The sequence below is a fragment of the Eulemur rufifrons genome, chromosome 3 (assembly GCF_041146395.1).
Source record: "Eulemur rufifrons isolate Redbay chromosome 3, OSU_ERuf_1, whole genome shotgun sequence".
Classification (NCBI taxonomy): Eukaryota; Metazoa; Chordata; class Mammalia; order Primates; family Lemuridae; genus Eulemur; species Eulemur rufifrons.
Genome location: NC_090985.1, coordinates 16,184,046 through 16,199,213, shown reverse-complemented (window position 1 = coordinate 16,199,213; position 15,168 = coordinate 16,184,046). Strand labels below are relative to the sequence as shown.

The following is a 15,168-nucleotide window of genomic DNA, read 5'->3' as shown; positions in this document are numbered from 1 at the left end:
TGCTCCATCCTGGCCTCTAACAACATATTTCAAAGAAGTCACAAATTAAATGCATTTTGGTTCTTATAGCGGTTATGAAAAGTAGAATAAACCAGAATATATAAGAATTAACTCAAAATGGATCAATGACTTAAATTTAAGAGCTAAAACCATACTACACAGAATATAGGAGTAAGTCTCCATGACCTGGATTTGGGAATGGATTCATAGATACTATACCAAAAACATAAGCAACAATAGAAAAAAATAGATAAATTGGACTTCATCAAAATTAAAAACCTTTGTACATTAATCAGTGGTAGCAGCAATGAATTAAATTCTACGGAATACATTTCTAAAATAGCATATTTCTGAAATCATAAATAAGTTTATTCAGTTTCTAACTCTTTGCTATACACAAGTAGAATTTATCTGTTATATAAATGAGAAAAAGCTGAATGCTTTAAATCCTTTGAAAACACTCACCATATAAACTTGCATTTGAGTTTGCATGTTCTTTTTTTTTTTTTTTTTTTTTTGAGACAGAGTCTCACTCTGTTGCCCAGGCTAGAGTGAGTGCCGTGGCGTCAGTCTAGCTCACAGCAACCTCAAACTCCTGAGCTCAAGCGATCCTCCTGTCTCAGCCTCCCGAGTAGCTGGGACTACAGGCATGCGCCACCATGCCCGGCTAATTTTTTCTATATATATTTTTAGCTGTCCATATAATTTCTTTCTATTTTTTAGTAGAGGTGGGGTCTCGCTCTTGCTCAGGCTGGTCTCGAACTCCTGAGCTCAAATGATCCGCCCACCTCGGCCTCCCAGAGTGCTAGGATTACAGGCGTGAGCCACCGCGCCCGGCCTGCATGTTCTTTTTGTTAATGTGTGTTCTACTTTCCCAAAATTTCCAGTGTGTGTCATGCTTAACCCAAGAAGAACAATTTCTTCTGGATTCCTTATTTGATTTACGTAACTATATCTTACTCAATTATATTCTAACATTGCAAATATTACCATAAATGGGTAAAAGTAAAATTGCTCTTCTGAAAGTGTGTCCTGTGCTTTTAGACCATTAAGTTCCACAAATACAAAATACATTCTTAATTTTCATAGAAACTCATTATCACTTCTAAACCAGAAATGTTCTTGTGTTAATGATGTTATGAAAAGGAACAGGAGTTTTTTTTCTGCTTAAAATATGTAGTTATTGGATATTTCTAACTACATAAAAAATAAAATACGGTTACAAACTGGAAAAAAAAGAAAGTAAAAAGACAACCTAGAGAATGGGAGAAAATATTTACAAACCATATATCTGATACGGGTCTAGCAACCAGAATATAAACAACTCAACAACAAAAAGACAAACAACTCAATTTTAAAAAGGGCAAAGGATCTGAACAGACATTCCTTCAGAGAAGGTATACAAATGGCCAATAAGCACATGAAAACATGTTCAACATCATTATCATTAGGAAAATGCAAATCAAAACCACAATGAGGTACTATTTCATACCCACTAGCATAGCTGTAACGATAAAAAAAAAAAGGAAAATAATAAATGTTGGCAAGGATGTAGAAAAATTGGAACCTTTGTACATTGCTGGTAGTAATGCAAAATGGTTCAGCCACTGTGGAAAACAGTTTGATGGCTCCTCAAAAGGCAAACATAGAATTACCATATGACCCCACAATTCCTCTCTTATTTATATACTCAAAAGAACTAAAAACAGGTCCTTAAACAGGTTCATGTACATCCATGTTCACAGCAGCTCTAGTCACAATAGCCAAAAGGTGGGAACAGCCCCAATGTCCCTCAATGAATGGGTAAACAAATGGTAGCATATCCATACAATGGAACCTTACTGAGCCATGAAAAGGAATGAAGTACTGATACATGCTACAACTTGGAGAAACCTTGAAAACATTCTGCTAAGTGAAAGAAGCCAGACACAAAAGGTCATATATTGTATGATCCTATTTATATGAAATATCCAGAATAGAAAAGTCCAGAGAGAGAAAACAGATTAGAGATCACCATGGCTTGGAGTGGGGGTGGGGGCGAGGAATGGTAAGAAACTACTTAATGGGTAAGGGGTTTACCTTGGAGTGATGGAAATGTCTGGAACTAGACAGAGATAGGTACACACATTGTGAATGTACTAAATGCTATGGAATTGTTTCCTTCAAAATGTTTAATTTTATTATGTCAATTTCACTACAATACATTTTAAAAACTGTTTCAATTTTTAAAAAGTTAATGAAGTTTTGTTACTGAAGGAAAAGAGTACTTCATTCACCAACTACCATACACTCAACAAGCTTTCTAGCTGGATCAATAATCTGATGTCATTACTTCTGAGCAGCTTCACAGCATGAGTTAAATACCATGTGTCTATATGAAAACAACTGTGGTCAACCTCTTTTCCTACCAGCAGTATTTGCCCATTCCTCCTCATTTCTCTCCATTTTGATATACGTTAAAGAGCCATGTTTATCAAGAGAGGAATCAGAAACCCTAGCAGGCTAATGGCATCAGAGAGTGAGAACCAGATAACCAGCATAACCTTTCCTCTTCTGCAGTAGCATAAAAGCCTCCAGAGTCCTAGTTACCATCTGCTCCCGATGTCCTTCACCATTTACCTTTGTCTCCTGGTTCACTTTTCATTAATTACTCATTTTCCTTTTTTGTTATTTCTCTCTACCGTGATGGAAATACTCTTTATCTGTGCTGTCCAATATGGCAGTCACTAGCCATGTGTGGCTATTAAGTACTTAGAATGTAGTTACGTCACTGAGCAACTGAATCTTTAATATTCTTTCACTTTGATTTACATGTTAATAGCCATATGTGGCTGGCAGCTACCATATTAGAGAGTGCAGAACTTATATCTTTATACTCACAACCTATTTTACCACTTAAACTCAGCTCTTTTAAATGTAAAACACAAAAAGGAACTATTTAACTGTATGAATGATAAATTTTTTAGGTTATTTTTCTTAGAAGTAAATATTTGCTTAGCATTTATAGAGACTGAAATTATCATCTTAAGAAATGTAAATTTAAAATTTTAAGTATCTTCAAAACCATAAATGTTTTATTACCAAAAATGTAAAATAAACTTCAAGATTATTTTTAATTTAACAAAAACTCACAGAAAATATGCTCAAAATTAAAAATACTGTACATTCAAGTACATTTACAAAAAGGAAATATGTATATGAATTTGATAAAAGTTTGATTACTGAGAAAAATACTTTTCAAAAGAAAAAACTAGCATTTTCATAAATCTAGATCCCATGGGAAATTTAAAAAAAAATGTTAATTTTACAAAATAAGAAAAAACTAGCATTAAAAATTACTGAAGTGCCTCATGAAGTATTAATCTCTAAAATATCTATTTAGAAACAAAAGTTACATAAATATGGTAAACAAGCATTGAAGGTTAGAGAATCAATTGTCCTTATCTAGCTTTCTATTTTTAAAAAAAACTATAATACAAATTCAATAAGTATGATTTTATAACTGGAATTTTCAAAGCAATGGAAAAATACATACAAACACCAAAGAATACTGAACACTTAGTCCCATAAAGCCATAGCAACCACAGCAACTAGCCTGAATAATTCTATAAGTTTATCATAGTTGCACATTCTAAGCTCAATATATGATATTTCAAGTGCCTTTCTTACATAACAGGTGTTTGTTGACTGATTTCATGGGCTAACACTGGTGTCTCACTTTTAGTGCACAGAGGCCTCATTACAGTTCAGTGAATGTTTGAAAATGAACTTAAACTTGTGGAAACATACACACAGCAATGGCCTTTGAGCCTTCTGCTGCAAATAATGCCCTTCAAATACACAAGAAAATGGTCTGGTGTAAGGGCAAGACCCCTAGCCCTGCCACTTCTTTCTACCCCTTACTAGCTTCCCAGGCAGGAACTAAGAATCACAAAGAGAGGTTAAGTCAGGTTCCCTATATTTTATTTAAGAAAGAATGACATATGCTTTAAAAGTATTTCTATTAAGTTAGACTTTTACTCGCAGGAAAACTCAGAGATAAACTTTATAGAGATTAACTGGGAAAATTCACTTAACATGCAATACCTCATTGCTCCACATTGGATAAATGTAGTTAAATTTTAGCCACGTGGTGCTAGGCTAGAAAGAGGTCATCAATAAATACTTGTAGAATTAAAATGAAACCAAGATTAATTGGACTACAAATTAGGAAATTTTGTTTTTGCTCTAACTCACCATAAAAGTAACTTTAGACTCATCCATTAACCTCTCCCAAGCTTAGTTTCTTCAAAGAGAAAAACTGTCTAATTTATAGATGAAGCTCCTTCTAAGCTTTAGAATATTATGAATCAATAAATAGAATTAAATTATAGGACATTAATTTTCTGAAAAATGAGAACCTTTAAATTATGACATGTAAGAGGTTTATCTACAGTTTCTTAAATATTTGACAAGAAACCACCTCAATTAAACAGTAACAATGAGGAAAAAATTTCTAAATCTGAAAATTCAACAGGAAAAGCATATTTGATTTGTAACAAAACTCTGAATTTTCAGACACATGCATATTACTCAGATAGGATAAATTTGTAATGACTGTTTTCAAGGACTGTACCACATATAACATATAAATACTAAAACAACAGATCATCAGAATGCCTTACTATTTTACATACTCACCTATTCCCACATATTCAGTTTAAGAAATAATTAAGATGCTTTTATACAGATCTAGCTCAAGCACAGAGCAATCAGAGAGATCGATCGTGGTGATTACGGAGGCCTTGCACTCTAGAGCAGTTGAAGTGGGTCCAACAGATTGGGGAAAAACAAGAAGCCCCTTGCACTGGAATTCAAAGTGAACCAAACAAACAACAAAACTTAATTCCCTCTCCCTATTTCTCCTACCACACTTGGTTGCATCATGCTCTTTTATGCTATCTCCTTATGTTTTTCCCTCAAGATGTTTCAATGCTCATTTGATCCAATTCCTACTATCACCAAATTCAAAGGGGGCAGACAGATGTAGTCTGAGTTTCCTAGACATCAACTTCTCTCCCCCTCAACCTAGCCACCAGCTGCAAGAGCGTAATCTATGTCAATACAGCATCAACATACGAATCATCATGATCATAAATCAAAATAGACTTATTGATTTAACAAAATTTGATAGTATGATAAAAACCTTAGTGGCACTATATTCCAACCACCTTATTTTAATTGATTCTCAATTATAAAAATAGTAAGTATCAAAAAGAATATAAACCAAACTTAATAGGAGAGCCTTCACCTTTTACTATAAATACCTAAGTAAGGCTCTGTTTCTTTCAGCCCCATCCCTTCTCTCACACCCTCCACCCAACCACAGCTATAATCATTATGTTTGATGTACAACTTTTTGATGTCTTAGTTTGTCTATAAAACAGGGATAATAATAATGCCTCAAGGACGGTCTTGAGGATTAAATAATATACATGAATTGCTTAAAACAGTGCCTGGCACTTGGTAAGGACTCAAACGATGTTAACTGCTATCAGATTTTAATCAGTCCAATACTGATGAACATTTAGGTTTTAATAATTTTTCATCATACACTATTCTGTGATTGGACATCCTTGTTCACCATTTTTTCTGTCAGATAAATTCTTGCAAGTGAAAATGCTGACTCAAACAAATATGCATGTAAAATTTTGCTAGATATAACCTGACCACCCACCAAAAACATTGCCATGTGAAGTATCTTCTCCTCATTGTTTCCAACATTGGGTATTAATAATCTTTAACACTAGGTGTTAATATTTTTCATTTTTGCCAATCTGATCACTTCTTCTACTGGAAGTTGAACATCTTTTTATGTGTTTTTACTATCTGTATTTTTTTATCATTTGCCTGATCATATTTGATTTGGAAGGTCAGGAATGTTTTCTGCTGGGCCAACAGGAAAGAAAACACATCTGTGCTTCATCTCCCAGTCTACTTCAGAAACATGACTGACAGAAGTCCCCTTCCTTTCAATCTCAGTGGAATATAATTTTTACGTTAAATTTTCTCTTGTTGCATAGATTAACTGCTTAATCAGGACATCTGTTCTTGTTGCTTAGCCATAAGCCAAACTCCCCCTCTTTCATTAAAATTTAGATGCCTCTTTTTTGTCCATTCATTTTTATAATAAAATCAGCAACTGGTGAGAGCTCCATCAGTGTTTGGGTAAGTCATTCTTTCACTTCCTCAGGAAGGCCAACTGTTCCAATTAAGACAAGTTGACAGATCCATTAAGTGCTTTTGCTTCCAGGTTGAGATTTTTTTTTTTTTTTTTCCTCCAAGTCTCCTGTGGTCTTTTATTTTATAAATGAGGGAAGTGAGGTCCAAAGAGGTTAAGCACTTAGAATCTGGATCTGCTACCCCTCGGGACTGAGTTTTGCTACCAAACAATGAAACACTCCCCTGGGACTATAGTCCTCAAATGCTCCCACTGCTAATTTCCTCCCTTGATAAACTTCAGAGTTAAGAACTGGTGATTGCTGCTTCTAAGTTATATTCCTTCTCCCTCTTACAAAGACCCTAGTTACTAACGGGGGTGCTGCCCCTCCATCGAGCACATCCAGACCCTGCTATCATCAGAAACTTCTCCATGATTAAAGTCTCTCTCCACAACCGCAGTACCCCATCTCCCAGATGGCTTACTCAATCATGCCCAGGACATTTCTTCAACATCGAGGGGTCCTTTGGCCCCTCTCCATTCTCCCTGTTCACTCACTCCTCCTTTCTTTCTTCACCTCCAATCTTGCTTAGATTTCATGTCCCATCATTTTAATCACTCTCTTGCCAAAATCCCAAACCTCCATAGTCTCTCTATACTCATATTGCATCCACCTGGCAAAAAACTAAGCCTGTATGATTGCAACAGTTCACCTTCATCATACCTCAGACAACTGAGTACAGCAGGGGGAAGTCCCCTAAACAAGCAGATGGTTCCACTGTAAGCGTAGTCGCCAACTGCTTGCTGAATAATGCCCAAGAATTCTACTACCTTTCTCTAAGCAAACTGCCATGTGACTCTTTAGACCTGCACTCTCCACAAATCTTCACTCCCAAACAGATGGCCTTGCCCAGTAAAGTCACCAGACAAGAACTTTCTCAACTGCCTCTCTCCCCCTCAATCCACATCTATCTTCGCACCTGTCCTCTCTTTCTTTACTTGTTACAAAGGAGGAAAGGATACCATTCCCAAGGTCATTGTCCCCATGTGCAATCTGGATCCCACTCCTTCCTTCTTAAGAACCTTAGACTTTTGAGTATTTCCTTTTTCTATATCTTCAACTCCTCTCCCATGGAAATTTCCCATCAGTATTTGGATAGGCTCAACTATTTCCTCTTAGAAAAGAGAGGAGAGGGAAAAAGGAAAGAAAAAGCAAAAGAAGTGAAATATTTCCTTTGTTGCCAAAACCCCTTCAGCTATGTCCCCTCCCATCTCACAAACTTCGAGACCCATCTATATATGCTACTTATTTTTCTCACCTCCTTCTCACTACTTAACTCACTTACACTTGGATTCTTCTCTCTAGCACTTCTACTCCTCAACAGAGTCACCATTACCTTGTCACGAAAGTCCTTGGACACCTATTGATCCGTATCTTATTTGATGTATAAGCATCAATTATTCCTTCCTTCTCTTCTTCTGGCCTCCATAACATAAAACTTTTTTTCTTTTTTACAATATGCTCAGTGCTCTAAGGTTGCCCATAATATCAAACTCTTGATTTTTCTTTTGCCTCTTTGACAGCTGCTCCTCATCTCTTATACCCAAATTTCAAATGTAGAAATTTACAGGAATTTTTTTCTCAATTTTCAAGCAATTTCATTCTTACCTTTGGCTTCTATCATCATCAATATGGTACAGATTCCCACATTTATACATATCTAGCTCAGAACACTCACAGGTCCTGAGAATACTTTTATTCCCCAAACCTGATCCACTTCTAATATTCCTTCACCCAATAAACCACCAGCCACACAGTTACTCAAACCTGAAACTGAGACGTCATATTGTTAACAGAACATTCTTTGGTCTAAAAGAAAAAAACCAGCCAGCACAGTGGCTCACATCTGTAATCCTGGCACTCTGAGAGGCCAAGGTGGGAGGATTGCTTGAGCTCAGGAGTTCGAGACCAGCCTGAGCAAGAGCGAGACCCTGTATCTACTAAAAATAGAAAAATCAGCCAGGCATCATGGTGTACGCCTGTAGTCCCAGCCACTCGGGAGGCTGAGGCAGAAGGATCACTTGAGCCCAGGAGTTTGAGGTTGCAGTGAGCTATGATGACGCCACTGCACTCTAGCCCAGGTGACAGAGCGAGTTTTTGTCTCAAAAAGAAAAAAACCACTTCAAACTATAATAGTTTCAGCAAAAACAACAAGGAGGAGGAGGAAGAGAAGAGAAAGAAAATGTATCAACTCAGGTAACTACAACATAATAGACACTCCATAAATGTGTTAAATGAATGAATGACGAATAAATGGGGAAAAGTCCAGGGATAAATCTAATTTCAGGGAAGCTGGATCCAGGTATTGATATTTAAATTACATCATCAGGAAGCCTTCTTGCTTTACCCCTCAGATCTGCTTCCTCTCTGCTTGCTTCATTCTCAGGTCGTTAGCCAAGACAGCTACCAGCAGCTTCTGGTTTAGATTCAATCAATTTAGCAATCTCCACAGAGTGTGCCTTTTCCCCAAAAGTCCTAGTTACAATCTCCAGAATGGGCCAATCCCTGTAGCTAGGGGAATGGAATACTGGAATTGGCCACCACTGGCTTTTTTTTTTTTTTTTTTTACCACCTGACATCTCTTCTATGGCCACCACCCTTATCTACCCACCTATATAATATCTTCACTTGGGTGTCCTTGCTACCTAAGAAAAAGTCCCCAAACTTTTACGTGTTCAAGATTTTGTGGCCTGGTCCTTCTTGGCCTCCTCAGCTGTCCACTTCACTCGCTATGCTCTCGCCTGCTCCCTCCAATATCAGGGCCTTTGCCCACGCTTTCCCCTGTCTGTAAAGTTCTTCCTTCCTTCTCACCTAGTTACTCCCCACTCATGCTTTCAGTCTCACCTTAGTATCATGTCCTCAGGGACACTCTCCCTGACCTCTAGAGTAGGTTAAATAATCCTTGTCATAGACCAAACCAGCAGCCCATACTTATCATGAGTCTAGTAATTATCATTTAACATCTCTTTTCCCTGCAGAGCAGAGGCTCTATGAGGGCAGGGTCTACATCTGTCTTGCTCACCACCTTGGATCCTGGCATAGCACCTGGTACATGAAGGCACTCCTCAGATATGTGTGAAATAAATGAATGAATGTCATGCTCTGGCAGTCTGTTTAAAATCCATCTACTTGATTTTTTTTTTTTAAAGATCAAGAAAAAGAGAGCCAGTGAATGAAACAAACTTACTAAAATTTACAAAACTCTTATCCAGAAAAGATACCAAAGAGTAACATCTAAAGTTGCAAGCTTGTTAGTCCCATGTTTAAAAACCATTTAGCGGCTCTATAATGCCTATATTTTAATATTTAAGATTCAACATGACCAGGCCCCAATGCAGAGTTCTCATCTCAGCTTTATCTCCTGCTCTTCCCCCCTCACAAACTTTGTGCTAAGTCAGTGATTTTCTATTCCACTCTATGGATTCCTAGAGATTCCATCTAATCCCTTGGAAGAAGAAGAGTTATAGATTGAGCAAGACTCCTCCCTATCTCCCTCTCCCGCTCCTAAGTAAGAATAGCTTCTGTGCATCTATTTAACTCACTGAACTTTTTTAAAAAAGTTCTGCTAAATTGGGTGCAAAAACGTTTACTAGAGATCCTCTCTGCACATCCCACTCACGTGGGAGTTTTGTGTAGAGAACACTAATACACAAAGCAAACAAAAGGAGAGCTGCTCTGGCCGCAGGGTGACAAACCACTGCCTCTTGTTCCTTGTGCCTCCCCCAATCCCCCCCCTCAGCATTGCTCCGAACGCCTGAGGCTCTGAGGAACCTATAAAACCATAGCTCTAGGCAAAACAGGCACCTAGACTTGTCATCTGAACTTTTTGCCATTGAGCCTTAGTTCATATTTTTGTCTTCAACTTGAAATGCTAACAAATTAAAATTCCATGAAACAATTTGTTCCATGATATATCAGTGCCTTGAAGAGTGCTGGGTATATAGTAAGTACTCAATATGTTGAATGAATGATGCTCTTCCTTCTGAGCTCCCGTCAAAGTCACTCTTCAGTGTCATACAAATGGAATCTTGTTTTAAAAAAATCTTTTATAATCCTGCTACATAGAATTAAATTATATGTTCTACAAATGTCAGGCAGTAAGTCAGACACTAGGGATACAGAACTCAAGACATAGTTCCTGCCCTTGAAGGTGCTCAGTCTGAAACTTTATACTTAGAGTCCTCATGCAATTCTACTTTATAATCATTTATTCATTCTGCAACTACATGAATACCTATCACAAAACAAACACAGATCCTATATTATTCCTATAACCTTATTTATCTTAAAACTATCACAAAGATCAGAGACTTAATTCTTGAATGGCACTTAAAATAATTATAGAAAAATTCTTTAAAACATTTTCTAAAGGAAATGTTAGGAACTAAAATCATGTTTCCCAACTACTTCTTGCTCACCTATTAAGTACAGAACCAGATCTCTATATAAACCAACTCATATTATGTTAAAAAAAAAAGTTTTAAGTTTTCTCAGCTATACAAATAATACTACTACATAATGAAATATTGCTCAAAACTATTTTAAAATATAAAATGTGTCTACCCTTGGACCCAGCAATCCTACTTTTGAGATTATCCTAAATATGAACATACATGCATGTACAAGGATGTATGTATATCTATTGACCTAGAGGTTAGTGGAATAAGAATATCACGAAATGAAAAAAGACATTTGCAGAGAAATATGTATAGTATGATTCCATTTTTGTTATTAAGAACAAAGAGAGTATATAATTACATAAACACAAGCAAGGAGATGGAAGATGCTGTAGTCTGAATGTTTGTGTGTCCCCCGCCCCCAAATTCATGCTGAAATCTTCACCCGCAAGGTGATGGAATTAGGAGGTGGGGCCTTTGGGAGGTGATTAGATCATGAGGGCAGAGCCCTCATGAATGGGATTAGTGCCCTTTAAAAGAGGCCCGAGAGAGACCCTTCATCCCTTCCACAATGTGAGGACACAACAAGAAGATGCTATCTATGAACTAGGAAAAGAGCCCTCAGCAGATACCAACCCTGCTGGGACCTCGATCTTGGACCTCCTAGCCTCTAGAACTGTAAGAAACAAATCTGTGTTGTTTATAAACCACTCAGTTCATGGTATTTTGTTATAGCAGCCAGAATGGACTAAGACAGAAGAATACAATCAAACTATTAACATTGGTTACTCCACAAACTGGATGTAGAGAAAGAAAATTGCTTTCCAGATACTCCTTTAAGTTGTATGACATAAGGGCATATATCATTTTTGTAAATAAAAAATGAAAAACTTTATTCTTCTAAGTGTATATAAAGGCCTTTTTTTTCCTGTGCTTTAGTTCTAAATATGGGCATTCCCCCAGTTCTGAACATTTGACATACAATCATTTTACAAATACAAACTGCTGTGCCATAGCAACCGATTTGAAGGGCAAAAGAGAAAGGGTAGAGGTTGTGCCCTGTGACAACTTCTCTTCTCACCAAGAGGCTGCACATGCTGAGGGGTCGGGGAGAAAAGGAGGAGAATGTGAGAAGGCATTTAACACAATAAAACAATGTTAACAAGAAACAATAAAACAACATGAAAATGGAAATGACTGGCAGGTTCCCAAGTGTGCTAAAAATAAATAACTAAAAGCCCAATTAACCCATAATGTATCTGAGATACTATATATTTCTAATGTATTTGAGATACTATATATTTCCTGTATATAGCCAATATAATTGTGGAATAGGATGGCTTTGGGATGACTGCTACAATTCCCACCATCCCTTGATATCTGTACAGCACTTTATAGTTTACAAAGTTCTTTGATAGACATGAATCAAATGTTCCAGATAAACAAAATCAATTAAAATAAAATACATACATCTATCATTACAAACATATGCAATAATTTAATCTTTGATGATTAAAAAGGTTCCAGAGCATGAACTTGAAATATATGCTATGAGCTATTGTGAACACCAATTTAAATTGTACAGTAGATAGATATTTTCATAAACAGAAAATTGAAGCTGAGAAATTATAAGACCAAAAGTTTATTTTAAGTTTTATAAGCAATTTCTTTGAACAAAGTCCACCCCAGTGGGCTATGACTGACAGTTAATCCACTTACAAATTTGTACATAAATAACAAATGTGGGAAAATCTTGGCTCTAATCCTTTTTTCTTTTAAAGAGACAAGGTCTCACTTTGTCACCCCAGCGGGAGTGCAATGGCATGATCATAGCTCACGGGAACCTCAAACTTCTGGGCTCAAGTGATTCTTCTGCCTCAACCTCCCGAGTAGCTAGGACTACAGGTATATACCACCATACCCAGTTTGGGCTCTAATCCTTGACAAAATATTTCTCATTCTACTTCTTCCCTAAAGGGTTAAAAAACCCTTTATATACAGTTTCACATTGTGCATGATTTAGCAAAAAGGATTCATAGAACTGTATATAGATTTTCCAAGTTGAAAAACTGAAAAATCTAATTTAAAAAATCTAACTAGGCATTCAACATATATACCAGCATGCCAAACACTATAAATGAAAGATACATATCCATTTACTTCCAGACACAGCAGAGATAAACAAATTCCGTAATGCTTTCTACCCACTGTAGGTATTTTACAGACAAAACTTTTCCAGGAAAACATGCCATATATATGAAGCCAATAAGATATACTTCTCAGACATTTAGGAAAGTCCAATATAAAGAAGGGAATGAGGGACAGGTCAATTCACAAAGAAACAAGACATCATAAATCATCTAAAATAAGAACTGGAATTCAAGAACACGATTCAAATGAGGTTAAGTGACAGCCATACAAAGTAAATCCACTTAAAATGGAGACCAATTTTTATATTAAATAGTGGGAATAAAAAGCTTGATTAGAACAATCTCTTCAAAACATTTTTAAATAGTTTATCTTGTATGTAATAACATTTGAGTTATAATGAAAACTATGTGCTTACTCTTAAAACATAAAAACCAGTGAATCAAATGTTTTGTTAGAAAAGTAAAAATTTTTTCCAACAAATTGTATGTTAGCCCAATTCAAAATAATTTGATTTTCACAGAGTAGTCATAAAGAAGGTTTTGTTTTGATTTGAAAACACTCAAAGGTTGCATTAAGCTTCTCAAATGCCTCTTTTAATACTTTAATCTTCAAATCATTCTCTTTTTAATGCCTATAACTCAAAGTCATCCTTGTTGGGTTTTCGTGTACTTTTTTTTTTTCCTTTGAAACAGGGTCTCACTCTATCGCCCAGGCTAGAGTACAGTGGTGTCATCACAGCTCACTGAAACCTCAAACTCCTGGGCTCAAGCAATCCTCCTGCCTCAGCCTCCCAAGTAGCTGGAACTACAGGAACATGCCATCACACCCAGCTAATTCTTTTATTTTTTGCAGAGATGGGGTCTTGCTATATAGCTCAGGCTGGTCTTGATCACCTGACCTGAAGCCATCCTCCTGCCTCAGCTTCCCAAAATGCTGGGATTACAGGTGTAAGTCATGCACCTGGCCTCTTGTTTACTTTTTTAATGGTTTGTTGAGTGCTGTAACATCCAAAATTCACCTAGGGAGCTTAACACACAAAGAAATGACAAGTCAGGATAGATACACAAACAAAATTAAGAGGGATTTTCAAAGGGGACTAATTTTGTAAGGGGTACATTAGTGAGTATTTTGCTTTTCTACACAATTCCTCCTGTAAACTCATACCCGGCCAGGGACTTGGATGACAAATTCACAGCCAATGAGAACCCCTTGTGCATTTAGTTTGCCTGTATATATAACAAAAGGGGATACACATCTTGATCTTGATATCTTAGGATATATAAAGTATATCCTGGTCAGGACCACATTTATAAGTGACTTTTTAAATGTAATATAATACTGTACCAAGGTTGTAAGGGAGTTCCTTTTCATATAGAGTCTTTCCAAGTACTGCAGTCCTTCATCTTTCAGTAACTCCAATGGGAAATGATGCAGATTCCTATAATTTAAGAACAAATTCTTGTGTTTTTCCAGCCTTGCCACAGAGATCGTCTTACAAAGTTCAGATGCCATGACTGAATATATCCCATTAGGCACACTGCAGCACTACATCTTGTCAAAATTGGTCCATTTCTATAAAGAAAACAAGAAAATTTAATCATTGTAAGACTTCTTGCAAGCCATATACACCAGTTGAATATAGAGCTACTTGCAGATACTAAAAAGATAACTATTCAATCCTATATTTTTCTTTCATAACAACTAAAATCATCACACATATTTAGGAGATTTAAATGAATAACAATTTAATAAAAATACTCTGGTTAAGCAATATTTACTACTTATTAGAAAAAGTCCTGATGGAAAAAATAGTTTTTGGACTTGAGATAGGAATCCTTGCCTAAAAGAACAGAAACCAGTTTCATAACACATAACCAAAGGAAAAGCTTAAAAATCAAACGCAGCAAACAGTATTTCCTTTTTGAACCACTTCATTTTGTACTTAGCTTAAGGTATTTCCAAAAATATTAAAATATATTAAAATGCATGTTATTTATATCTAGGGCACTAACAGCTTCATTTTCTTCACATCCTAGTATCTAAATATTGTCCTATATTCTAATTTTTTTCTTTCATCTCTTTATTTTCTTCCTTTTTAGCTTTGTAGACCAATAAAAATAGCAAAGGGCCATGGAGTTTCATTATTTTAAATTATTTCAATGAACGAAGAAACACTGCACTAAGAAACAAGAACCCTGTATTATTCTATTACAATCCCTCTGAGCCTCAGTTGCCTAATATATAAAATGGAGATAGCAATTAACGTGTTAAAGGCCTGAGTCCAGGGCAGATTATTTTAAATTATTTTTTAGCTCTAAAATTGACAAGGGTAAGAAGAGAAGTAACATTTCCCACCTATC

The 15,168-nt window shown here is 36.2% G+C and overlaps 1 protein-coding gene across 2 annotated transcripts in view; it reads right to left on the bottom strand.

Moving 5' to 3' along the window:
• LRRC28 (leucine rich repeat containing 28) overlaps positions 1-15,168 on the bottom strand; it is a 119,783-nt gene that overhangs the window by 101,674 nt on the left and 2,941 nt on the right. For both annotated transcript variants that reach the window (XM_069465780.1, XM_069465781.1), the window contains exon 2: positions 14,153-14,380. In XM_069465780.1, the coding sequence (XP_069321881.1) occupies positions 14,153-14,320 (168 nt within the window). In that variant the 5' untranslated portion in view covers positions 14,321-14,380. The remainder of the gene's footprint in view (positions 1-14,152; positions 14,381-15,168) is intronic.